The sequence below is a fragment of the Stegostoma tigrinum genome, chromosome 8 (genome assembly GCF_030684315.1).
Source record: "Stegostoma tigrinum isolate sSteTig4 chromosome 8, sSteTig4.hap1, whole genome shotgun sequence".
Classification (NCBI taxonomy): Eukaryota; Metazoa; Chordata; class Chondrichthyes; order Orectolobiformes; family Stegostomatidae; genus Stegostoma; species Stegostoma tigrinum.
In genome coordinates this window covers 32,060,637-32,086,878 of record NC_081361.1, presented here as the reverse complement: position 1 = coordinate 32,086,878, position 26,242 = coordinate 32,060,637, and the positions used below count along the sequence as shown (strand labels likewise).

Genomic DNA, 26,242 nt, shown 5'->3' with positions numbered 1-26,242 from the left:
CGGGCTGTGTGCCATATTCCCAGGCAGTGTGCCCTATTCTGGGCTGTGTGCCTCATTCCTGGACTCTATGCCCTATACCCAGACTGTGTGCCCTATTCCGGGCTGTGTGCCCTATACCCAGGCTGTGTCCCCTATACCCGGGCTGTGTGCCCTATACCCAGACTGTGTGCCCTATACCCGGGCTGTGTGCTCTATACCCGGGCTGTGTGCCTTATCCCTGGGCTGTGTGCCCTCTATACCCGGGCTGTGTGCCCTATCTCCGGGCTGTGTCCCCATACCCGGGCTGTGTGCCCTATACCCGGACTGTGTGCCCTATCCCCGGACTGTGTCCCGTATACCCGGGCTGTGTGCCCTATACCCGAGCTGTGTGCCCTATCCCCGGGCTGTGTGCCCTATCCCCGAGCTGTGTGCCCTATACCCGGACTGTGTACCCTATACCCGGGCTGTGTGCCCTATACCCGAGCTGTGTGCCCTATACCCGGACTGTGTACCCTATACCCGGGCTGTGTGCCCTATACCCGAGCTGTGTGCCCTATACCCGGACTGTGTACCCTATACCCGGGCTGTATACCCCGATGCCGCCAGTTGAGGGACGGGGCGTAGTGCGGCTGCGCGGACTCGGACCGTTAGGTGCCGCCCGAAGCGCGGAGGAAAAACACAGGCGGCGGCGGCGTGGACGCGGACTGGGGAGGAGGAGCGGGACGGGGAGGGAGATCACCCCATCGTCGCCGCTGTGAGGCCGGCCTGCAGCGCCCCTCCCCCGCTCGCCATGGGGAACCGCGGCATGGAGGACCTGATCCCGCTGGTGAACCGCCTTCAGGACGCCTTCTCCGCCATCGGCCAGAGCTGCAACCTGGACCTGCCCCAGATCGCGGTGGTGGGCGGCCAGAGCGCCGGCAAGAGCTCGGTCCTGGAGAGCTTCGTGGGCAGGTACAGCTCCCACCCTCTCCTCACCCCTGTCCCACCCCGGGGGCGTAGGGTGTTTGGGCTGTGTGCCACGACGGGTGATGGTCAGCTTTCTGGAGTCGGCAGGTGCCTGTGGCATCTTGCTGTGCGCCGCCGGAGTGGCCCTCTGCTCGGCCTGACACCTGCCAGCAGCGGCTGCTCCTTACAGTTACACTCCTGAAATCGTCCAGAAAGATGTGCATTCAGAGGGCCTACTGGGGGCAAGTTATTTGAACTGACCACTGCTTTTAACTGACTTCCAATTAACTCAGGATTTTTATGGTTTGCTTTTGCTTTCTTGGGCTTGCATCCATTCTCCAGTTTGTACCCAATTCGAGCTGTCTCTCTAGGCATGCCTTCGTACTTTCCTGATTGAGCATTTTGTTTTTTCAAACATCTACGTGCTGTCTGAGATGCTACTTTGAATGTTTACTTTGTGAGTTGTTCTTGATCAGCGTATGACTGCTGAATAAAACAAGGCTTGCAAAGTTTGCTGGTTATGCTGATCTTTGTGCAGTCCAGATAGTGAGTCAGTTTGGCAAAACAGTTTACAGATGTTGAGGTTTGAGCATTAACTGCTTATCGTATGGAGCTGTAGGGAAGAAGGTTATCATGTTGCTAAAATTGTCATCCCTGGTGTTTGGGCTTTATTGAGTTGGTAGGGGAGAGATTCGTTCTGACAGTATCCAGGAAATGGGTTTCTGGCTAGGAAGAGAGTGATTCTTTTCATGAACTTGTTGCGACTCAGAAGAGTTCACAAGTATTGAGGTTTTTCTTGAGATAGACACAATCTGTTTCCTCTGTTAAAGCAGTAATAAGATGCTGTGAGGTTATCAAAAGAACTAAGGGAGAGATTAGAGATAATGGGAACTGCAGATGCTGGAGATTCCAAGATAATAAAATGTGAGGCTGGATGAACACAGCAGGCCAAACAGCATCTCAGGAGCACAAAAGCTGACGTTTCGGGCCTAGACCCTTCATCAGAGAGGGGGATGGGGAGAGGGAACTGGAATAAATAGGGAGAGAGGGGGAGACGGACCAAAGATGGAGAGTAAAGAAGATAGGTGGAGAGGAGAGTATAGGTGGGGAGGTAGGGAGGGGATAGGTCAGTCCAGGGAAGACGGACAGGTCAAGGAGGTGGGATGAGGTTAGTAGGTAGCGGGGGGTGCGGCTTGGGGTGGGAGGAAGGGATGGGTGAGAGGAAGAACCGGTTAGAGAGGCAGAGACAGGTTGGACTGGTTTTGGGATGCAGTGGGTGGGGGGGAAGAGCTGGGCTGGTTGTGTGGTGCAGTGGGGGGAGGGGACGAACTGGGCTGGTTTAGGGATGCAGTAGGGGAAGGGGAGATTTTGAAACTGGTGAAGTCCACATTGATACCAGAGATAATGGGAACTGCAGATGCTGGAGATTCCAAGATAATAAAATGTGAGGCTGGATGAACACAGCAGGCCAAACAGCATCTCAGGAGCACAAAAGCTGACGTTTCGGGCCTAGACCCTTCATCAGAGAGGGGGATGGGGGGAGGGAACTGGAATAAATAGGGAGAGAGGGGGAGGCGGACCGAAGATGGAGAGTAAAGAAGATAGGTGGAGAGGGTGTAGGTGGGGAGGTAGGGAGGGGATAGGTCAGTCCAGGGAAGACGGACAGGTCAAGGAGGTGGGATGAGGTTAGTAGGTAGCTGGGGGTGCGGCTTGGGGTGGGAGGAAGGGATGGGTGAGAGGAAGAACCGGTTCGGGAGGGTTGGTCCGTCTCCCCCTCTCTCCCTATTTATTCCAGTTCCCTCTCCCCATCCCCCTCTCTGATGAAGGGTCTAGGCCCGAAACGTCAGCTTTTGTGCTCCTGAGATGCTGTTTGGCCTGCTGTGTTCATCCAGCCTCACATTTTATTATAAGGGAGAGATTAGGATGGTTTTTATTTCAGAAGGTCATTACTTAATGCTTAACTAGAAACAATGGTGGGAACAGAATCAAGTATACCTGTTGAAACAGAAAATGAGAAATATCTGAAGAAAAATTAAGTTGTTTTCTGAAAAGCTTTAAGTTGCTCTAAGAAAGTTGTTAGCACTTGGGGAGTCAGTGCAAGCTGGATGAACCAAATGATCTGTTTGCTGTAAAATTAAACAGTTTAAAATTGAACTGCAATGCAGTTGAACTGTTTTCAACTTCTTAATGTCTGCAAAAGGTGCAAAATGGTTTTAATTTTCATCATCATCCTTGCATTGGGACTTATACTGTAAATTATCATTTAACGCACTTCTCAAAATCATCTTCATTTTCGTGCTATGTGATTTTTCCAGAAATTAGTAGCGCAGTAAGGAGCTATCAAACTGCTAGTTGGAAAATGAATAATCTGAAATTATTGCTTCTTAAATTGCATTTCTATATTTTTCTGTTGCAGTTGGTGGTTTGATTTTGTTGTGCAAAATTATACAGCTTTGGAATCATTTCAACAATATTGTTGGTCAAGGCTGACAAATGAACACTATATTCTGTGATTACTTTACTTTGAGCACATTTTTTGTTTTACTACCCTGCACAATTATAGTTCTGCAGCCTGTTTGTGTGCAGGACATACATAGTGCTTATTTGCATTTCTTATTGTCTACCCTTTTCACTATCAAATGATAATTGATTTATAGTTGAGCTCACAATGTCCTCAAAGCAACAGTACGATTGTGTAGGGTTTGCTGATCACTGACCACATACAAACTAATTATATTCAGGTAGACTATTACTAAAGTAATTTGGTGAATATTAGCATTTTACGTGCATTCCATGAGAGAGTGAGGAGTGTGTGCTAATCCTTGTCTTGTTTACCGGTTCCATTTAGCACTTTGTTTCAGCATCCCACAGTTTTAAACTCATCCTGTCCTTGACCGTTGTATAATTTTGATTATTCACTAGATTTTTACATGGTGTTCAAAACGCTACACCTCTAGCAAAACTGTGCACCAGCCTGTTTTCAAAAGTTCAATACACCTTTTGCTATCTTTGTCAATTTCCGGTTCAATATTTGGGAACAATTTTATTACGATATTTAATTGTTTGTGATTTGGCTGTTGTGGCTATAGCATCATATGCCATGCACGTTTCTGAAAATAGTTATCCATTTACACACAACAAGCAGCAACATAATAAAGTAGAGATGACAGAACAGTGGCATTCAGTCAATTGGGAGATGTCTTCAAGGTCAGTCAGTAACTGGGAAGGCAGAATTCCCTTTGAAAAAAAATAAGAAAGTCTTGCTAAAATGGTACAAGGTGCAAGTTAGACCACATCTCGAATACTGTGAACAGGTTAGGTTCTCTTATCTAAGAAAAGACTTACAGGCATTGGGGCAGTACACAGAAGGCTCTGCAGGTTGATCCTGGCTATAGAGAGATATTCCTGTGAAGAGAGGTTGAGTCGGTTGGGCGTGTGCTCGGAATTTAAAAGAATAAAAGGCGACCTTATTGAAATATACAAGACTTTTGGTGGACTTGATAGGGTAAATGTTGGGAGGTCTAAGATCACAGAGCATTATCTCAGAGTAAAGGATCATCCCTCTAAGACAGAGATGGGACGGAGGAGTTTCTTTTGAGAGAGGTGAATGTGTGTCATTTCTTATTGTAGAGATTGTAGAGGCTGGGTTGTTTAAATATATTCAAGCCTGAGATGTACAGATTATTTTTATCAGCAAGGAAGTCAAGGGTTTTGAGGAAGAGGCAGGAAAGTGGAGTTGAGGGTTATCAGATCAGTCATGACCTCTTTGAATGGCGGAACAGACTGGATGGACTGTATAGCCTTCTTCTCCTTCATCTTAAGATCTTATGTGTCCTCAGCATTGACTACTGACCTGTTGAAGTCTCTCAGCATCAGGTCAAACGCAGGCAAGGAAGACACCTGCTGATTACTACATACTCCAGTGCCAGCCCCCTCCTCCTCTGATGAGTCAATCCTTCTCCATATTGGACACCACTTGGAGGAAGCATAGAGGATGAAAAAGGTGCAGGATGTCCTTCACCAATATTTGCGTGACAGCACCACTACTGACCAAGCTGAATTAATTGCACAGGACAGAGCTTCTGCTAGGTCTATGGCAGGGTCTGAGGGGATCAGCAAAAGTGCGGCCCCATCCTCAACAATTTGCCTTCTGTAGTTACAACCGTCCCGGACAATGGTATACGTGACCACTAGAACAGCCCTTGTGAAGACACAGTCCTGTCTTCACATTGAGGATACTCTCTATCGTGCTGTGTGACACTATGAATGTTCTACTCCTCAGGGTAGTATCCTAAACCCGATTATCGTCAGCTGCTTCATCGCTGACCAGACCTAAGCTCTGCTGTCTTGCCATACCCAGCTGTGAATGGCGCTGGACAACTATACACCTCACTGGAGGAGGAAGCTCCACAAACACCCCCAACCTCACTGATGGTGAGCCCAGCACATTAGTGCAAAAGATAAGGCTGATGCATGTGTAGCAATCTTCATGCAGAAGTTCCAAGTAAATGATCCATCTTAGCACCCTCCAGAGGTTCCCAGGATCACAGATCTTCAGCGAATTTAGTTCACTGCAGGAGTACCAAAAAACAATTGGAGGCACTGGAATTTGGAAAGGCCTTGACAACATTCTGGCAATAGTACTGAAGACTGGAGTACGGTGTGCTCCAGAACATTGCTACATTCATAGCCAAACTGTTTCGTTACAGTTAGAACATTGGCACCTACCTGACAATGTGGAAAATTGCTGAAGTACATCTTGTCCATAAAAAGCATGAAATACAATTCAGCTAACTACTGCTTCATCATTCTGCTCTAAGGTGTCATCAACAGTGCTATCAGGCAGTACTTGTTGAGCAATAATCTGCTCAGTTTGGAGGGTTCTGCTAGACCAGCTCAGTTTTTGACGTCACTGTAGCTTTGGTTGAAACATGGATAAAATAGCTGAATTCCAGAGGTGAGGTGAGAGTGACTGCCCTTGACGTTAAGGTGGCAGTGTGGCATTGAACCCGAGCAAAATTGAAGTCATTGGGAAACAGGGAGAAAACTCTCTGCTGGTTGGAGTCATACCTGGCACGAGAGAAAATGGGTGTGATTTTTGGAGGGGAGTTACCTCAGCACCAGGATGTGTCTGCAGAAATTCTTCAGGGCAGTGTCCTAAACCTGATCACCTTCAGCTGCTTCATCACTGACATTTTCTCCATTTAAAGTCAGAAGTATGCAATTGAACATCTACAATGTTCAGCACCATTCGCAGTGCCTCAGATACTGAAACACTCCAGGTCCAGATGTGCCAAATCTGGTTTGGGCTGACAAATGGTATGTAACATTCTTGCTGCATAAGTGCCCGGCAATGACCATCTCCACCAAGAGAGAATTTAAGGATCACTCCTTGTCATTTGGGGATTTACCACCCCACTATCAACATCGAGTGGGTCACCATTGACCAGAAACTGAAATTGACCAAAAGTGAACTGGACAAGCCATGTAAATACTGTGGTTGCGAGAGCTGGTCAGAAGCTAAGGATCCTGCAGTGAGTAACTCGCCTCATGACTCGCCAAAGCTTGTCTCCCAAAGCTCTTGGGTTGGGGTTTAAAGTTCTAGGTTTTTACTTTGCTTTGTGTGAAAATGTACTTTCTGAAGTTGGATGTATTTTTCATTTCGACAAGGACAACATTGAATGAAAGAATGTAGGTTGGATGCGGTTCAGATTGGTGTTTGTAGTGAACAGCTCCCATTTTGTTAATTGGGTATTGCAGAAGCAATATGTTTAAATAGTTGTAAATAAAATCTGTATAATGGAAGATTTCATGTGGAAATTCGTATGCGCCAACTTTTAAGTTTTCGATTTAGCCTTCTAGGGTAAGTGAAAGGAACACATATTTGGTTTATATTCATTTATGCAGTGTAATGATTGCCTAGTAGCACCTTAGACACAAATTTCTGATATTTACTTTTATTAATATCATTGACCAAGACACATGCAGGCAGTGTTGGTTAGGAATAGGAATAGATTATTCAAGTCCTCGGCTCTGTTCCACCATTCAGGTATATCTTAGCTTGCCTCCACCTTAATTCCATTTTCCTGCCATTGTTCCATATCCTGAACAGGTTATCTGTGTTTCCTGTATTTCTTAGTCTTAAAAGCTACGAGTACCTTTCATCCGTAGGCTTTGGATGAAGAGAATTCCAGGCTACTGTTATCTTTTAGATGGGGTTTTAGCCTTCCTGGTCATGCTGTTGGATGGTTTAGCTCCAATTTTAAAACTGTCCTTATTTTGTCTGGAATCCTGTTTTGGTCCAGCATTATCGGTCGTCTTGAATGCCATGTGTAGTTCCTTAAAGACAGTTGCACATAATCATGATCATTTTGAGCTTTTGCATTTTAAAGAGGCATATTGTAGTGCCAGACGTTTATCCATAGCTTTGCAATGTTGCTACACAGCAGACTACTGTCCATATACTGTTACAAATAAATCTAACTGCATCTTTGTCCTGGAGCAAAATTATCCACTTTGTACTGTCTGCGTTTGCTGTTATTAAACATCCTCAGGATTTTGTGCAAGCACAGACTAACGTGGAAGCGCTGAAGATGTGGTCTGTTGTTGACTGTGGTATTTCCAAAGTTTCTGTCTCTAAAAACTATTTAATATAATTGCCTGGTTAAGTAGCTTGATTACATGGCTGGGAATCTCTGTTAACAGTATTTACATTCAGTTGCCGGCTAAGAGAGGTGGAGTCCTCACTGCAGAGTTATTTAGGTCTCTTGGGGCAGAGTTCTTAAAGGTCGGTGGCAATCACTGTCACTTTGCTGAGTGGAAGGCTAGTGAAATGAGTAGTGCAACCTTTACTTTGTTGTGGAACTAGGTACAGAGGGTAGCAGCCTTAGAGTGGATAGCAGTAGAGCATTCTTTTATAGTTGCTATGTTGGATAAACCACAGCTATTGTTGATATCAGTGTGGGAAGTAAAATTCTGAGTAATGTATAGAATTTAAATGTCAATTGTGCTTTGAAAAACTTAGTACACACTAATTAAATTGATTTTTTGTTTTGATGAATCATTTCAGTTTATTCATTGTATGGTATTAGGTTTTAAAGACAATGCAATCTATGAGTTTCGTTTTTTAATTTCTGGTTAGTAATGTTAGCAATTCTGATATTCCAGGTGCATCCTTTAGTCCAGAGATGTGCGGATTAGGTGGATTGGCCAAGCTAAATTGCCCATAGTATCCAAGGATGTGCAGGTTAAGTGGATTAGCCATAGGAAATGCAGGGTTGCAGTTCTAGGGTAGGAGGTAACTCTGGGTGGAATGATCTTTGGAGGGTTACTATGGACTCGATAGGCCAAGTTCTTTGCTCCCACACAGTAGGGATTCCACAATTTTAGTGTTCCCTTACCATATCACCTTACTTGATAGAATTCTAATAAACATTGAAAAAGGAGCATGTAGAAAATATTGACATGGGTTCTGAAGAGTAGTGATAAATCTTGTGGTCAGTGCAAGATGGAACAGAATAATTACATGTTTAAAAACCCTGTTTTAATATGGGGTATACTTATTTCTTTGAAGTTGCTTCAGTAAATGATGATCTGAACTATTTCTGAAGAACTAATTTTTCAGCATTCTAAGGCCTTTCAAATAATCGATTTTTTTAAAAAAGTTGGTTCATATTTCTTTGCTTGTTTGAAAGAGCTGATTCACGCTGGCATATAGTTTGGGGGTAACTGGAGTCTGAGTATTAGCATATAGATCATTGAACCCATCGAGTTTGCCCTGTCTCTCGATGAAATCATGGCTGATCTGATTAGGCTCAACTTTACTTTTCTGGCTTTTCCTCATAACCATCGGTTCCCTTGCTGATTAAAAATCCACTTGTTTCAATCTTGGATATAATCTAATGACTTAGCCTCTTCAGTCCTTCTCTGGTAAAGAATTCTGCAGATTTACTACTCTCTGAGAGAAGAAATTTCCCCTCATCTCTGTCCTAAATGTGTGATCCTTGGCTCTGAGATTTTGTCCTTTGGTCCTGGACTCTCCTGCAGGGAGAGTCTTGGCATCAACCCTGTCAAGCCTGTTAATAATCTAATAGGTTTCAATAAGGTCACCTCTTATTCTTCCAAATTCCAGTGAGTAGAAGCCCAACTTACTTAACCTCTTGTCATAAGAAAATTCGTCCATACCTGAGATCAACCTTCCTCTGGACTGTGTCCAACACCAGTATATCTGTCTTTAGGTATAGGGACCAAACATTTTCACTGTATTTTAGGCGTAGTCTCCTTGGAGCCTTGTACTGTTTTTGTAAGATTTCTCTATTTTTATACTTCTTTCTCTTTGAAATAAAGGCCAATATTTCATTTTTCTTGTCTATTACCTGTTCGTGTATGCTTTCATGTTGTGATTTATGAACGAGGGTCCCCAAATCCTTTTGTGCTGCAGCTTTTCACCGTCTTTCTCCATTTAAATAATATTCTGCTCCTCTTCTTCCTGCCAAAGTGCATAAAGCTCACAACTTCTCACAGTATATTCAGTTTGCCAAGTGCTTTTCTACTCAATCAATCTATATCCCTCCACAGACTTTTTGTGTCACTTTTATACTTTGCTGCTCACTTATTTTTGTGCCATCTGCAAACTTGGAAATAAACCACTTACTTCTGTCAAATTAGTCATTAATACTGTATTTAAATTGTAAATAATTGTGGCCCCTGATCAGTTACAGATTGCAATCTTGAAAATGCCCACCTTAACCCATTTCTCTACCTCTATTAATTAGCCAATCCTTTATCCATGCGAATATACTACTCTCAATAGCCTTTTGTGCTTTACGTTAATGAAAACCTTTTGGAAATCCAAATACATTATATCTGCTGGTTCCCTTTTACCATCTCGCTTGTTTCCTCCTCAGAGAATTAATATAAATTCTTCAGTATAATTTCCTGTTCATGAAGCTGTACTGACTGCTTGATTAAATTATGTATTTTTAAATATTCTGCTATTACATCCTTTCTAATAGACTCTAACATTGTCCTAATGGCTGCTGTTGACCTAACAGGTTTGTGGTGACCTGTCTCCTTCCCTTTTTGAGTAATGGTGTTAGATTGGCGGATCTCCCAAGCTCTGACACCTTTACAGAATTTAAGGATTCTTGGAAACTTATTACCAGTGCATGGTAGCTCCTCCCTTTAAGATCCTAGGTTGTAGCCCAATTGCTCCAGGGGAGTTATCAACATTTGGAGCCTTGCTAAATGCCATTACTGTGGTTAGCTTGGGTTTGCCTTCAGACAACAATCACATCCTGTAAATTAGTTTGACTCTGTATTCACTTGGCTTGTTTTGATCTTAACGAATGAGTCCTAAAACCTATTCATCGATGTTTGTCTACAGAATAAGGCAAGTTTAAAATCAAGACATGTTCATATTGGCAGTTATTAACTCATGAGATGGAGTTTCAAAAATACATGTGAAAAATTAAGAACAATAAAAACATGACATCATAGAAAGTAGTGTTTAAAATGAAATATATTTATCAATTTTGGTGCATGTTAGTAAAATGCAAATTAAAGTTGTACTTGGGTGTCTATTCATTCGAGGTATGCCTTCACAAGTTCCTTGAGCCTGTGTTAATCAATGGAAAAAGGAATACTTCAGGCAGGAAGAGAACATCAACATAGTGTTGGGTGCAAAAAAAATGAGCAAGTAACCTCAGTGGAAGATTTGGGATGAAACTGTGGAACTCAAAATAATTTGATTAATCTGGTAGTTGCAAGGCTCTCAGTATGTGTAAATGACTTGTATCTCCTGCCTTTCTTGAGATGATCTCATTCTCTTTTTTTTTAAAAGTAGCTGATTTTAGAGCAAAACCGCTTCCAAAATTCAGACTATGTTGAACAAAGCTTGAAACAAGAGTGGGTAAAATAGAGGAAAAGGCTGTGAGCAAATGATCAATGTAGCCAAGGTTAGGGTCCAATATATTCGAGCATAAATGGTTCGAATTGTAACTGAAGGTACTCGGGAGAGAAAAAAAACAGTAATGTGGCATTTGTGTTGAGACGCTCCTCTACAGTGGGGGGAAAAAAATCCAGCTTGGTGATCACTTTTTGGGACACCTCTGTGATGTTAATAAGCATGATCCTGAGACTCCCCTGACTTGTTACTTTAATTCTCGACCCTATTCTTGGAATTACGTCTCTGTCTTCAGCCTGCTGCGTTGTTCCACTGAGGCTTGATGTAAGCTTTAGGAACAGCATGTCGGTTTTCAGTTAGGCACTTTACAGTCTTCTGGACTCACATTGAGTTCAGCAATATCAGATTTTGTAACTCTTGTCCCTATTCTGTTTTTTCATCTTTGCATGTTTCAGTTTTTTTAAAGTTAGCAGCACACCTGCTCTAGGCGCATGTTTTTGTTTGTTTGTTTCTTTTCTTACCCCATCTCCATTGCTGTTTGCCTTAGGGGACTAACTTTTCTGTCACTCAGTCTCTGTTCCATCCTATATCAGATGTTTCTTTTGTCCTTGGCCCACCCACTTCTTAAACTAGAACCTATTACAAATCTAACTTCTCCTAGTTCAGATTATATTTTCAAGCATTTTCATTTTCATTTCTGATTTCCAGCACCTACAGCATTCTGCTTTTCGATTTGCAAATTGTAACAGCTTCGTTTTGTTTAGTGATACTCAACTTGGTATTAGCCTACACTTTCATAATGAGACTGATCTATTCTTTGATTCCCTTTTACATGCTGTGTATCAAGAAAAAAAGACAGTGGAGTCATGAATTAAAAGTTTAACATTCAACTGTGTTGTGGTTGCCGAATGTCTGGAAGCATGAAATATTTTGCCTTTTTCTGCATGCATTCTTTTCTTCATTGGGTGTCACAGGCTGGGCCAGCATTTGTTGCCCATCTTGAGATGAGCTCTGTTTGAATTCTAAAATATTATTGGCTTTATAGGCTGTAAATATTTAATAATTATATTCATTAATTCAGATTGCAAATATAATGACGTCTACTATCAGTGAAGCGGAGGCAAAGCAAGTTCTGTTGTGTAAGAGGCTAAAGTACCATTATAGAAAATATAAGCTTTGCAATAATTTTGCAGCAATATGTCACTTCTGCTTTTGTGTGCCATTTCAGCCAACACTGTCCACAGAAAACAGATTTTTGAGCTATTCCCTTTAATCGAATAATTTCCACTAAAATTCCTTTCCTAATGTTGTTTTAAACCAAAGTTTGTGGTGAGCTTGATGTGAGGTTGCTGTTTACTGCTGACCCTTTTATATGATTTTATTTATTGTGTTGGAATAAAGTGCCAATGCAATCATTCTGAAGCATTAGAATTATTGCTAATTACAATTTTATTTAAAAATAAACAGTACCGGACTATAATCACACCCCTTAGGGGCATCCAGTTTGGTCCCCAGTTGGGGACAGGAGAATGACTGTAGCAGTAAGGGACTGAAAAGGTATAAGTGGAGGAGCCTCGGCCCTTGAACAGACTCTAGATTCTTGCATCTTGTATGGATGAGAGCATCTTGTATGGATGGCATGAGTGAACTGCCATGACATTGTGGTACAAGAAGCCGTTCAAGTGGGAGGAGCCAGTAGGATTCACGTGGTTGAGGAAGATAGGACTGATTCTCTGAATCTAAGAGCGTTTGACCAGAAGACCCTGTTGCCTGTCCGGTCGGTTCACCAACTTGGGGCTAGAGAGTAATTTGTGGCAAGAGGGTGAGATCAAGTAGTTATGGTCAATCTGTGTACCAACAGGATAGATAGAACTAGGATAGATAGAACTAGGAAAGATGTTTTGCTTGTGGAATATGAGCAGCAGTAGGCTAAATTGAAAAGCAGAGTCTCAAAGCTAATAACCTGAGGGTTATCTCCTGAGTGTCATACAAATTGACATAGAGTAAGGTTAGAGAGATTTATGTGTGGCTCAAAAGTCTGAGAGAAACAGGTTTCTTCTTGTAATGATAATAGAGCCGACGAAAATAGGAGCTGTATCATTGGGTTGGTCTTCACCTGAACTGTGCTGGGACCAGAGTTCTGCCAAATTGCTTAAGTGAAGCCATTGAGAGGGCTTTACATGAAGAGTGGGGAAAAGAGGATCTTGAGGAAGGAGCTGTGGTAAATCAAAGGGAATCAATGTAGGACTTTGGATAATGATCACAGAATGTAACAGGAAGAGACAGACAGCAGGTGAGAGATTCCAAGAAAGTAGAGTTAAGATTTAATAGCTGAATGCATTTGCAGCAAAATATTATAAATTGTTAGCAAAGGTAAAAGTAAGTAAATTTGCGTGTTAGCAATTACAGATAAATAATTGCAAGTTAATTGAGGTTGTGATTTGACAATTGGAGTATTTTATGTTTCTAAAAGCACAGGAAGCCAAGAAAGGATGGTGGGGTAGCTCTGTTGATTAAGGATATCAATTGTACAGTGAAAATTGACTTTACCTCAAAACAACTAATTGTGTAAGGGAACTCATAGGAGTAGTTTATAGACCACCTAACCAGTAGTTACACTGTAGGACAGAAACAAATAGTGTGTAAGAATGGTACAGCAATAATCATGAGTGACTTTAACCATATGGGTAATTCAAATTGACAAAGGTAGTCAGGAAAATGAATTAATTGAAGCACATTTAAAGCCATTTCCTGAAGTGTAATATTATAGAACCAACCTGGATGCTCTTTTTTTAGCTGGCAGCTTGCAGTGAAACAGGATTAAACCATAACTTTTGGCTGGAAGGGCTTTTAGGTGACAGTGATTTCACATTCAGTTTAAAGAGAAAAGGTGTAGATTTACTACTGGTGTCTTAAACCTGAATAAAGGTAACTACTAAGGTATGAAGGGGGAGCAGGTCAAACTGAGTGAAAAGTTGAGGAGAGGTGAGTGTTAGACTTCCAAGGAGCTGGTAAATATTTTTAAGCAAGCGTTTATCAATACCTCTCAGTGAAAGAATCACTGAGAGGCGTATACCAGTAGCTAAACGAGGAGGTTAAGAATTGCATCAAATTGAAAACAAACTACAAATTTGCAGATTTGATAGGATAGCTGCTGAGAGAATGTTTTCCCTTGATGGGGAGTTTGAACCAGGGAGCACACCTTAAAGATTGAAGTTAACTGTTTAAGAGTGAGGTGAAGTTTTTTTCCTTTCAGGTGGGGTTAATCTGTGGAATTCTCTTGCCTGAAAAACAGTCCAGGCTGGGAATCCATACAAGGCTGCATGAATTAGATTTTTGATCGACAAGGGACTTGGTGGTAAAGGCAGAAAGGAAAGTGGAATTGATACCACAGAAGCAAATCAGCTGTCATATAATTGAATGGTGGAACAAACCTGAAGAGCCTAATGATCCCCAGTTCTCAAATCCTCTGTTACTTATTGCTTCAAGTATGAAACCATATTTTAGTAATAAAAATAGTACCACCAATGCAAAAGCAAGTTGATCTAAACAGTTATGTTGAAGGCAAATTACCTTTTAAATTTTCTTTGAATTTGTTCAAAGCATGTTTTAAAAGGTTGAATGTAACAACAGTGAAATTTTTTTAGAATTATCAAATAGCAATAGGGGAACAGAAAATTAGTTACTTCAAAAAACTACACTAGGTTGAAGCTGTTCCACCCAAAGAACAATAACCGGTGTTAAAAATGTAATAGTTTGTCATGATTTAAGTTGTAAAGTACACTGTCATCGCTCATGACAGAAAAACTAACACTCAGATCTGACTTGCTGCCTTTATGAAATTAATTATTTTTTCTTATGCATTTTTTAAAATTTCCTTTACTCTTACCTTATATTATCTGTGAACAGACAGGTAACCTGCTTATAGTTTTGTGGCTAAATTGCTCTGCAAAGTGGAATTGGGCAAAGGTATGAATGGACCAACAAACACTTTTTGTTAAATTGAAGCCTCTGCTAAATACAACTGACCTAATTCCTGATTGCAAAGCTGAAATCATAAACTTTATTATGAGAAACCACAATGTAAATGCAAACAGACCCTTTCAACTTGAACTGTAATTAGAAATCTGGAGTACAAAAGCAATTTCAAATTTGACTAGAGTTTTAGAAACAAATGGTTTATCTTCAGAATAATGGATGTGTACAATTACATTGGATATATTTGGCCTGATTAATTCACTGGTACATGAGTCTCCTCTCATTCTTTTAACAGCATTTCATCCTTTCATCATAACTTTCTGTTCCTTTTGCCCTTGTCCTCATCTAGAATAATCTTCCTGTAGTTCAACATCTACCCGTGAGAACCACAAACTTGCAGCACAGAAGATGCCCATTGGGCCATTGTGTTTGAAAGAGATGTTCAATTTATCATAGGCCCCAGCTTTTTAACACTCTCCCATTTTCAGATCCTTCAAGTTTTGCAATCGCTCTGATATGGGTACGTTAAGAGCAGTACTGTAGCTCGCTGGTAACTGGCCAAATTTTTAGTGAAGCTTCTAAGATTAATTAATGGGTAATTCTTGAGAGCCCTGGAGAAATATCATCAAATTTTAAAATCTGGGATGTTTATCTGCAGTGGGTTACCTCTTTTGAGATTCAGTGGGCTAGGATGGAGCAGTTTGAATAAGGAGAAAGCATATTTCTTTTCTATACACGAATTGTGGAGGGTACCATTTGGGGATAGCACCATCTAATGGCAGATCCTTTATTTTCAACTTTCATTGGGTCGAGAGTAATTTCCACATGTATTACCTGTATAATAGAGCAGAATGTTCCATGATACTTTATAATAGGGAGGGAAATTAAGAAGCACTGGATATTACTGCCAGTTTCAGAAGTAGCTGAAGGCAAGGTGGATTTTCAGAAGAGTATTGCTGAGAATTAGGGAAGCAGGATGGAGTGGTTAACGATTAGAATTCCACAGTACAGTATCTGATTCAAGTCTGTTATGTCTTGGAAATTAGGGCTGTATGTGATTGCATTTCAGAGTGCATACTTGAATATGAACCTAGGGAAAGCTGCAGAAATAGCGTGAAATGAAAGTACTGTAGGATTCAAAAATAAAGATTTTGAAATTGAAGCATTAGAGGGTGAGTAGCAGATGGAGACACGTGGTAATAGGTCAGCCTATCAAGTAAGATGATACAGGATAAAAGTGGCAGAATTTAGGATTAGTTGTTTATTCAAGAAGGAATTTGGGAAGCTGATGAGCATAAGTGTGGAGGTAAGAGGTGACAAAGAGGAGACAAGAACAGAGATGTACAATGTTGTGAAGATCAGGCAGTCAGATCAACTGTTTGTGGGGTTTTAGCTGAGCTCAAGGTGAGGTGGGCTGAAACTTGTCAATTTCCAGTTGAGCCAATTGTCAGGAAGTAGAGAGATTTGCAATTTGTGTTTTGTCTTCACCAGGGTGTTTTTACCTGATGGCAATTTTTCTGTTATCCCTTGCTACATAAGAACTAGACATGAATAATATGATATTGTAGGATCCTACAGATGTTTATTACAGCTGATCTAAACAAATATTATATTCACAGGCACACTAATATTTAGCCAAACATTAGACTATTGCGTTACAAAGAGTAGCATATTACCATTAACATTTTATGATTCAAGTGGGCCGAGTTAAGATGGAATCTGAGAATCTTCAGCCCATTAGGTTACATATTTTGGTACCATGACAATTGTCCTAAATATGTCTCTGTGTACCGACATCTGCTGTGAGAAATCACAATAATTTGACCTGTTACTTTGGTCTGATGTTCTTGGCTCTTCCATGACTCCTGTCAAATGCACAGTCAGGTAGAGTAGTGCAATCAGTGCACTTGAAGCAATGGTAGGAGAGGTGAAATTCTGTGTTGAAATATATGTAGAAATTAACTTCATGACTTTGTGTCATGTTTCCTGGGGATTAGTGTTCAGAATGCTGGTTAACTTCGGTTGAGAGCACTGTGATGGAGAAATTAGGAAATTAAAAGTGTGACCTCGTTAAGACTGGGAAGTTGAATATAAATCTTTCTGTAAGCATAGAATCATACAATACAAAAGAGGCCCTTTGGCCTATCAAATCTTCACCAACAAAACTACTCTAAATCTAATCTAGCCCCACTTTCCAGCCCCAAAGGGAACGGCTGCTTTCTATCCACCCTGTCATGTCATCATGATCTTATACACCTCCATCAGGTTCTTTCACAGCAATCTCTGCTCTAAATGAAACAACCAGAGCTTATCCAGGCTCTCTTCATAGTTCAAATGCTCCATCCCAGACAACATCCAGGTGAACCTCCTTTGCACACCCTCCAGTGCAATCACATCCTTCCTATTGTGTAGTGACCAGAATTGCACATAGTACACCAGTTGTGATCTAATAAAAGTTCTGTACAGCTCCTCAAGACTGATCTGCTGTTATAGTCTGTGATATAGACATGATAGAGTCATGTCCCATAACAACATTGGTAACGACATTATTAACCTGTTCTGCCGCACACTATTAACTTGTTATACGGCCTTCCAGGATCTGTGGACAAGCACCCTAAGACCCCTCTATTTCTCTGAACTTGCTCATGTCCAGCCATTCACTGAGTAATCCCTTGTGTTGTTGCTTCTTCAAAAGTGCATCGTCTCACACTTTTCAGGGTTAAATTCCATCTGCTACTGATCCACCCATCTGACCAATCCGACTTTAATCTCCTGTAATCTAAGACCTTCTTCCTCGCTGTCAACTACTCGCCCAATCTCTGTGGCATCCACAAATTTAATTATCGTGTTCTTCACATTCCCTTGTATCTCATTTATATTTATCATGTATATCACGAGCAATAAGGGACCTAGCACTTCCTCTCTTTTCCTCGATGTTGTTTGAAAGCGGCTAAAATATCCGAAACAAAAACGGCTTTGTGGCTGTGTTCTGGAATTCAGACCAAATGGAATGCATCTGAAATTTGATACCTAATTACAATAAACTTTCTAGTTGCAGGCAAGCAAATGAATAATATTCACCAAAATAATTTGAATTTTAAGCATGTGTAGATAGTGAATAAAATATATAAACAAAAATTGTATGGTGATGTATGTAGTGTGTAAGGTGTAATTAAGCTTGAGAAATTATATAGAAGCTTTCTTGTAGTACATCAAAAGATTTGTTTTCAAAATAAACTGACCTATTTCCAGCAGAATACCCCAAAGAGCACGGAATATTAGTTCTGTGTGGCAATCAAAAAGAGTCTATATTTATAATGAAATCTCCATATGTTATTAGAGATCAAGACAAGAATGTAACAGTAGGCATTAATTGATACTTCTCATCTCAGCAGGCTTCATTTACTCTGCTTTAAATGCTTTTTAAGGTAATTTCTGTTCTATAACTCATGTCTGTGATGTGATATTTCGTTGTTGTGGAATTTTGCACATGTACTTTGAAAGTGCGCAGAAACCATACAGTTTGCTGGGCAGAGGAAAAGCAACAGTAACAGAAGAAGATACACAAAGGGAAATGAAGGGAAAATAGTTGTAATATGTGATAGAGAAGAAAGGGGAGGATGACGAAAGTGGGAAGGACAGTCATTTTAGTTGGAAAGAGTTGATTCACCATGTTAACAGTTTGGTTATTGTATTCCTTGCATTGTACACCTGGCAGATTTAAGCATTGTATAGACTAGATTAGGAAGCATGTTTTAAAATTGGCAGTGGCTGTGGAGCAGGTTGTCAACTACCTCCTGTGAAATGTGGCCACGGTGTCATTCAAATGATCCTCAGAAAACTCCAAAATATAAGAAGTATACTACTTAGAATCATACAGCCATAGAACAGTACAGTATAGAAACAGAACCTTCGATCCAACTAGTCCCCATTGATCATGTTTCCAAACTAAACTGGTCCTACCTGCCTGCATTTGGCCCATATCCCTCCAAACCTTTCCTATTCATATCCGGGATGTGGTGGGGCTGGTGGGGAGCATGGAGTGGACAAGGGAATCACGGAGAGAGTGGTCCCTCCAGAAAGCAGCTGAGGGTGGGGAGGGAAAAATGTCTTTGGTGGTGGGGTCAGATTGCAGATGGCAGAAGTGCCGGAGGATGATGCGTTGGATCCTGAGGTTGGTGGGGTGGTACGTGAGGACAAGGGGGATTCTGTTTTGGTTGTTATTGCTGGGAGGGGGTGTGAGGGATGAGTTGCGGGAAATGCAAGAGACACGGTCGAGGGTGTTTTTGACCACTGTGGAAGGGAAGTTGAGGTCGTTGAAAAACGAGGACATCTGGGATGTCTGGGAGTGGAATGCCTCCTCTCGGGAGCAGATGTTGTGGAAGCGAAAGAATTGGGAACAGGGGATGGCATTTTTGCAGGAAGGTGCGTGAGAGGAGGTGTATTCTAGGTAGTTGTGGGAGTTGGTAGACTTGAAATGATATTGGTTTCCAGGTGGTTGCCAGAGATGGAAACAGAGACATCCAGGAAGGAGAGAGAGGTATCAGAGATGGTCCAGGTGAACTTAAGGTTGGGTTGGAAGGTGTTGGTTAAGTGGATAAACTGTTTGAGCTCCTTGTGGGAGCACGAGGTGGCGCCGATACAGTCATTGATATAGCGGAGGAAGAGGTGGGGGTAGGGCCAGTGTAGCTCCAGAAGAGAGATTGTTCCACGTAATGTACAAAGAGGCAGGCATAGCTTGAGCCAATGCAGGTACCCATGACCATTCCCTTTGTCTGTAGGAAGTGGGAGGAATTGAAAGAAAAATTGTTAAGGGTGAGAACGAGTTCAGCTAAGTGGATGAGGGTGTCAGAAGAGGGGGACTGGTCAGGCCTGCGGTAGAGGAAGAAGCGGAGGGCCTTTAGGCCATCTGCATGGGGAATGTAAGTGTTTAGGGACTGGACGTCAGTGGTAAAGATGAAGTGTTGGGGGCCAGGGAATCGGAAGTTTTGGAGGAGGTGGAGGGCGTGGGTGATGTCACGGACATAGGTGGGGAGTTCCTGCACTAAAATGAGAGAAAATGGAGTCGAGATAAGTTCAGTGGGGCAGGAGCAGGCGGAGACAATGGGGCGACCAGGGCAGTCAGGTTTGTGGATTTTGGGAAGGAGATTACATTAGATTAGATTCTCTCCAGTGTGGAAACAGGCCCTTCAGCCCAACAAGTCCACACCGCCCCCTTGAAGCTTCCCACCCAGACCCATTCCCCTATAACCCACACACCCCTGAACACTACAGGCAATTTAGCATGGCCGTTCCACCTAGCCTGCACATCTTTGGACTGTGGGAGGAAACTGGAGCACTCTGAGGAAACCCACGCAGACACGGGGAGAACATACAAACTCCACACAGACAGTCACCCAAGGCTGGAATCGAACCTGAGTCCCTGTCACTGTGAGGCTGCAGTGCTAACCACTGAGCCACCGTGCTGCCCAAAATAGAAATTGGTTGTGTGGGGTTGGGAAATGATTAAGTTGGAGGCTGTGGGTGGGAGCTCACCTGAAGTGATGAGGTTGTGGATGATCTTGGGGATGATGTTTACGTGGTTGGGGGTGGGGTCATGAACAAGATAGGCTGGGACTTTTTTAACTGGCATATAGGATGTTGACAGGTGATCTGATAGAAGTTTATAAAATAATATGTGGTATAGATAAAGTTAATGATTGTTGTTTTTTCTGTAGGATGGGGGATTTCAAGACAAAGGAGTACATTTTTAAGGTGAGAGGAGACAAAATTTTTTTACACAGGCTGGTTTGCGTGTGTAGTAAACTTCCTGAGGAAGTGGTGGATGTGGGTACAATTACAATGTTCGGATAAGTATATGAATAGGAAAGGTTTGGAGGGATATGGGCCAGGAGCAGGCAGGTGGGGCTAGTTTAGTTTGGGATTATGTTCGGCATGGAGTGATTGGACTGAAGGGTCTGTTACCAAGCTGTATGACTCGACAAGAGACCTCACCGACATCCTGTACAATCTCAACGTGTCACTCCAACTCCTTTCTTCAAAGGTTTGAGCAAGTCCTAACATTCGCACTGGATTCCAGGAAGTTTCATGGCTTTAGGTGAAACACAGGCAAGGAAACATCCTACTGATTACATGCACCGTCCTCCATAGTCTGCAGCACGGTGCCTCAGTGGTTAACACTGCTGCCACACAGCGCCAGGGACCCAGGATTCAATTCGACCCTGGGGCAACTGTTTGTGTTGAGTTTGCATGTTCCCCCCATGTCTGCATGGGCTTCTGCTGGGTGTTCTGGTTTCCACTCACAGTTCAAAGATGTGGAGGTCAGCTGGATTAGCCATGCTAAATTGCCCCATTGTTTCTAGAGATACATAGATTCGGCACATTAGCCATGAGAAATGTAGGGTTACAGGGAAAGAGTGGGGAGATGGGCCTGGGTGGGATGCTGTTTGGAGGGTTGGTGTGGACTTGTTGGACCAAATGGTCTGTTTCCACACAGTACGGGTTCTTTGTTCTGTGTGTGTTCTGATGAATCTGTACCCCTTAATGTTGAACAACACTTGGAGGAATCACTGATGGTAGCTTCTGTAGTTAATTTCAGTATTGGATGGGAGGAGCCATTTACATGAGACTTACTTCACTGTGCAAAAATCTTAAAACTTAGTTGTCTAGATTATCAGCAAATCTATTTCCTCATATTTTAAAGTCAAGAACATCAGACACTCATGTGCTTGGCTGAGAACTTTGCTTGCTACATGTTCACCATAGCAAAGTATGAAGAGCGGGTTGATGATGAACTGCAGGCATAAATTTCTTCTTTGTTTTCTATGATGATTATGATGAGAATTAGTTTAAACATGAGTTCCTGGAGAATAATCCCTTTTCTGTGTTCCTCTGCCCCAATCTGTGATCCATCAGGACGTTGCAGGAGGGGCTGAGAGGAAGGTTTCTACGGCTTTTACGACCAAAAGCTCATGGGTAATTACCTGGAAAGAAAGTTATTCAAATTGCATAAAGTGAGTTCTGCTATAACGCGATAATTGAGTTTCTTATGCAACAGTATTATAGAAAGTCGAGCTATAGAAATAACGAGGCCTCTGGGACAAGTGGGGTTAGGGGCAGTCCAGCAAAAAATATCACTCAAAGTCACTCAAAACCCTAACACAAAGAATAGCACAGTTTGAATAAATATTTAATTCCTATCTAATAATGAAATAAAATTAAATTTAAACACCTTACCTTGAAACAATGTCAAAATGACTTGATGGGGAATGAGGTTTTGAGCTTTTTCTGCTGTTAGTACAGGGGCTGAGGGTTGTCGTCATCGCCATTGTCATCATTATCATCACTTTCAGTTGCAATTGTGGTTGCAGGATTAGGATGAAAAATAGTTATTCTGGAAGTTGATGGCTGTGGTTCATTGTCTTCTGATTGTTTCTTGGGGGTTGGCTTGAAAAAGACCTCCAGTTTTTGCTGTTTTGCCCTTTTTCTTCTTTCATGAAGAAGATGTTCATAGGGTGCCAAATAAGTTCTTACTCCACAAACTGCTACCCTGTTGTGTTCTGCATTGTAGTAATTGACCTCCAAAAGTTGCAACTGCTTCTCAATTTCCCTCAGGATGGAAGGCAAAATCAGAAGTAGAAAGCTCTTATGATGTTGCATTCTGGTCTTCGTCTTCTTCGTCTCCAGCTTCCACCTCCCCTCAGCAACAAGTTGTGGTTCAGCTGGAGAGAGGTCTTCACAATAGGATTCAAGCAGTTCTTCAATATCCTCATTCTCCACTTCATATCCAGTTGCTTAGCAAGATGAACACAGTGTTCTTTGATTTGTGGGAGCTCCTCTGACAGATCAAAGCGTTTAATATCGTGAAAAAAATCTGGGAGAAGCTTCCACTGAACAGCATGCAAGCAGTCCTTACTGACATCAGCCCAGGTCTCCACAATAATGTCAGTTGCGTTCACATGATGCCAGTGCTGAGACACTTTCGGTGCTAACGTTGTGCATGCTCAGAACAAAGCTTGCAAAATGAACATGTGATGTCGATGTGTACTCCTTCATGCACCGATGGAATCGTGTTATCGCCAATTTGCCTTGCCGGAGCACGCATTATAGCAGCACTGACTGTACTATGCACTGACAGAGGTCAGTCTTTAGGGATGTGTGACAATTGACAGAAGCAACTGTTCAAGCAATAGCTCTCATTTGTGACAGCCAGAAAGCTATTTCTTTTTTGGAGGAATTAATAGAGGGTATACCTATTTTTACTAACCAACCAGTTCAGAGATATTGCACGCCTCTAGAGCGGGTGGGACTTGAACACGGGCTTCCCAGTCCAGGGGTAGGGACACCACCATTGCAGCACAACAGGGCCGTGGTGGAGTCTCTAGCAGCTTGATTGCAACCTGCAACAGATGTCGACCTAAAAAGCATTTAAGCACCAGTGGATACCCACAGCTCTGTAGAAGCCGTAACAATCGCTCTGATGCTGGTAAACTTGAGAATAGATAGCATCTGGTATTTTTGTTTCCTGATCTTAACAACCATAACAGACTGCTGTCTCTTAACACTTTCAGAATCTCATAGCCCTCCCATTAGGCAGGCTATCCCATTGTTTGGGCTGGGTACTAACCTGGAGCCTATTAGAATGGTAATACCTGCGTCATGCCTTTTAGCAACAGCATCTACAAAGTCTCTGATCTTTGCCCCCATTGTGGCGGTTGGTTAGCTCTGTTGCCTTTGCAGTTAGTTTGTGACACACAGTCACGCCAACAGCACAGGTTAATATCTATACTGGCTGAGGTCACCCTGAAGACCTCACATTCTCAGCCTTGTCCTTCACCTGAAGTGTGGTGACCCTCAGGTTAGATTTTTCACCAGTTGTCTGTCTAATGAGAGAGCAGCGTATGGCCGAAGGGACTGTAGTGACTTTAATTTCATAGGTAAAAAGAACAGGAATAGTTTAACTGGCCTGTAGCTTCTTGCTTTCTGTCTCCCTCTTGTCTTGAATAGGGGAGGTCGATTCACTATTTTCCAATCTAATTGAAATTTTCTGGAATGTAGGAATCTATCATCTCTGCAACTGAAATCCATGATGTCCTGAGACTTTAGTCTTAAGTTTCAAAAGTTTTCTTAACAAGCCTTTCCTGATGATGGCGGAGTTAATGGGAATTGCAGATGCTGGAGAATCCAAGATCATAAAATGTGAGGCTGGATGAACACAGCAGGCCAAGCAGCATCTCAGGAGCACAAAAGCTGATGTTTCAGGCCTAGACCCTTCATCAGAGAGGGGGATGGGGTGAGGGCTCTGGAATAAATAGGGAGAGAGGGGGAGGCGGACCGAAGGTGGAGAGAGTATAGGTGGGGAGGTAGGGAGGGGATAGGTCAGTCCAGGGAAGACGGACAGGTCAAGGAGGTGGGATGAGGTTAGTAGGTAGGAGATGGGGGTGCGGCTTGGGGTGGGAGGAAGGGATGGGTGAGAGGAAGAACAGGTTAGGGAGGCAGAGACAGGTTGGACTGGTTTTGGGATGCATTGGGCGGAGGGGAAGAGCTGGGCTGGTTGTCTGGTGCAGTGGGGGGAGGGGACGAACTGGGCTGGTTTAGGGATGCGGTGGGGGAAGGGGAGATTTTGAAGCTGGTGAAGTCCACATTGATACCGTTAGGCTGCAGGGTTCCCAAGCGGAATATGCAACCTTCGGGTGGCATCATTGTGGCACTGCAGGAGGCCCATGATGGACATGTCATCTAAAGAATGGGAGGGGGAGTGGAAATGGTTTGCGACTGGGAGGTGCAGTTGTTTGTTGCGAACCGAGTGGAGGTGTTCTGCAAAGCGGTCCCCAAGCCTCCTAACCAAGCGGAGGCTTGGGACCGCTTTGCAGAACACCTCCACTCGGTTCGCAACAAACAACTGCACCTCCCAGTCGCAAACCATTTCCACTCCCCCTCCCATTCTTTAGATGACATGTCCATCATGGGCCTCCTGCAGTGCCACAATGATGCCACCCGAAGGTTGCAGGAACAGCAACTCATATTCCGCTTGGGAACCCTGCAGCCTAACGGTATCAATGTGGACTTCACCAGCTTCAAAATCTCCCCTTCCCCCACCGCATCCCTAAACCAGCCCAGTTCGTCCCCTCCCCCCACTGCACCAGACAACCAGCCCAGCTCTTTCCCTCCGCCCACTGCATCCCAAAACCAGTCCAACCTGTCTCTGCCTCCCTAACCTGTTCTTCCTCTCACCCATCCCTTCCTCCCACCCCAAGCCGCACCCCCATCTCCTACCTACTAACCTCATCCCACCTCCTTGACCTGTCCGTCTTCCCTGGACTGACCTATCCCCTCCCTACCTCCCCACCTATACTCTCTCCACCTTCGGTCCGCCTCCCCCTCTCTCCCTATTTATTCCAGAACCCTCACCCCATCCCCCTCTGTGATGAAGGGTCTAGGCCCGAAACGTCAGCTTTTGCGCTCCTGAGATGCTGCTTGGCCTGCTGTGTTCATCCAACCTCACATTTCCTGATGATGGCAATTGTTTTAAGTTCCAAGATAAATTGCCCTTTGTCAAAGAGAGTTCTAAACATCTATCCTGTGTGGTAAATGGTTGCTAATTTCACTCAGTGATAATGGGAACTGCAGATGCTGGAGAATCCAAGATAACAAAGTGTTGAGCTGGATGAACACAGCAGGCCAAGCAGCATCTCAGCTGACGTTTCGGGCTGAGACCCTTCATCAGAGAGGTTCTAGGGTCATCTCTCTGATGAAGGGTCTAGGCCCGAAACGTCAGCTTTTATGGTCCTGAGATGCTGCTTGGCCTGCTGTGTTCATCCAGCTCCACACTTTGCTAATTTCACTCAGATGTTTGGCTCTGAAATTGTCCAGCCATCATATATTGTTTTTGTCCCTTTCTCGTTCATACTATTGTCTTGAAAACTTTGATTTAATCACCCACTGATCTTCTGAATTCAGGATAATACAACTCTATTTGTGCAATATCTCCTGATAATGTAGGAATCTAGCTCCAGTATATCCTTCAAGTGGTGTGGTGACCAGACCTGCTGTAAGTATTCCCAGTGTGCTCTGACCGGGATTCCATTCGCTGGAGCATCCTTTCTGCCTCTTGCATTCTGATTCTCTACAATAAAGCCATTTGCAGTTTTGATGATTTTCTGTACCTACTCATGAAATTTTAATGATCCATTTAATGGACTTCCAAGCCCTTTCATGCTCTATAATATCATTATTTATAGGTTACTGTGTTCTTTTTAGGTCTAGTTTAAATATTGCACTAAAACGTGAGATGATGTCGTATTTGCTGACTTTGAAATCTGTTTGCTACATTTTGCCAATTCACTTAAAGTTACAAAACGATATTAATAGATTGTGTGCCCAACTCCGAGATGAGAAACAAATGCTGGCCTTTCCAGGGTCCTGATAGCCAGTGTC

The 26,242-nt window shown here is 42.8% G+C and overlaps 1 protein-coding gene across 1 annotated transcript in view; it reads left to right on the top strand.

The window, feature by feature from the left end:
- The first annotated feature begins 642 nt into the window (after positions 1–642).
- The window catches only part of LOC125456426 (dynamin-3), a 232,545-nt gene continuing 206,945 nt past the window's right edge, over positions 643–26,242 (top strand). Inside the window, exon 1 of the mRNA XM_048539519.1 lies at positions 643–930. Coding sequence (XP_048395476.1) covers positions 770–930 — 161 coding nt within the window. The 5' untranslated portion in view covers positions 643–769. The remainder of the gene's footprint in view (positions 931–26,242) is intronic.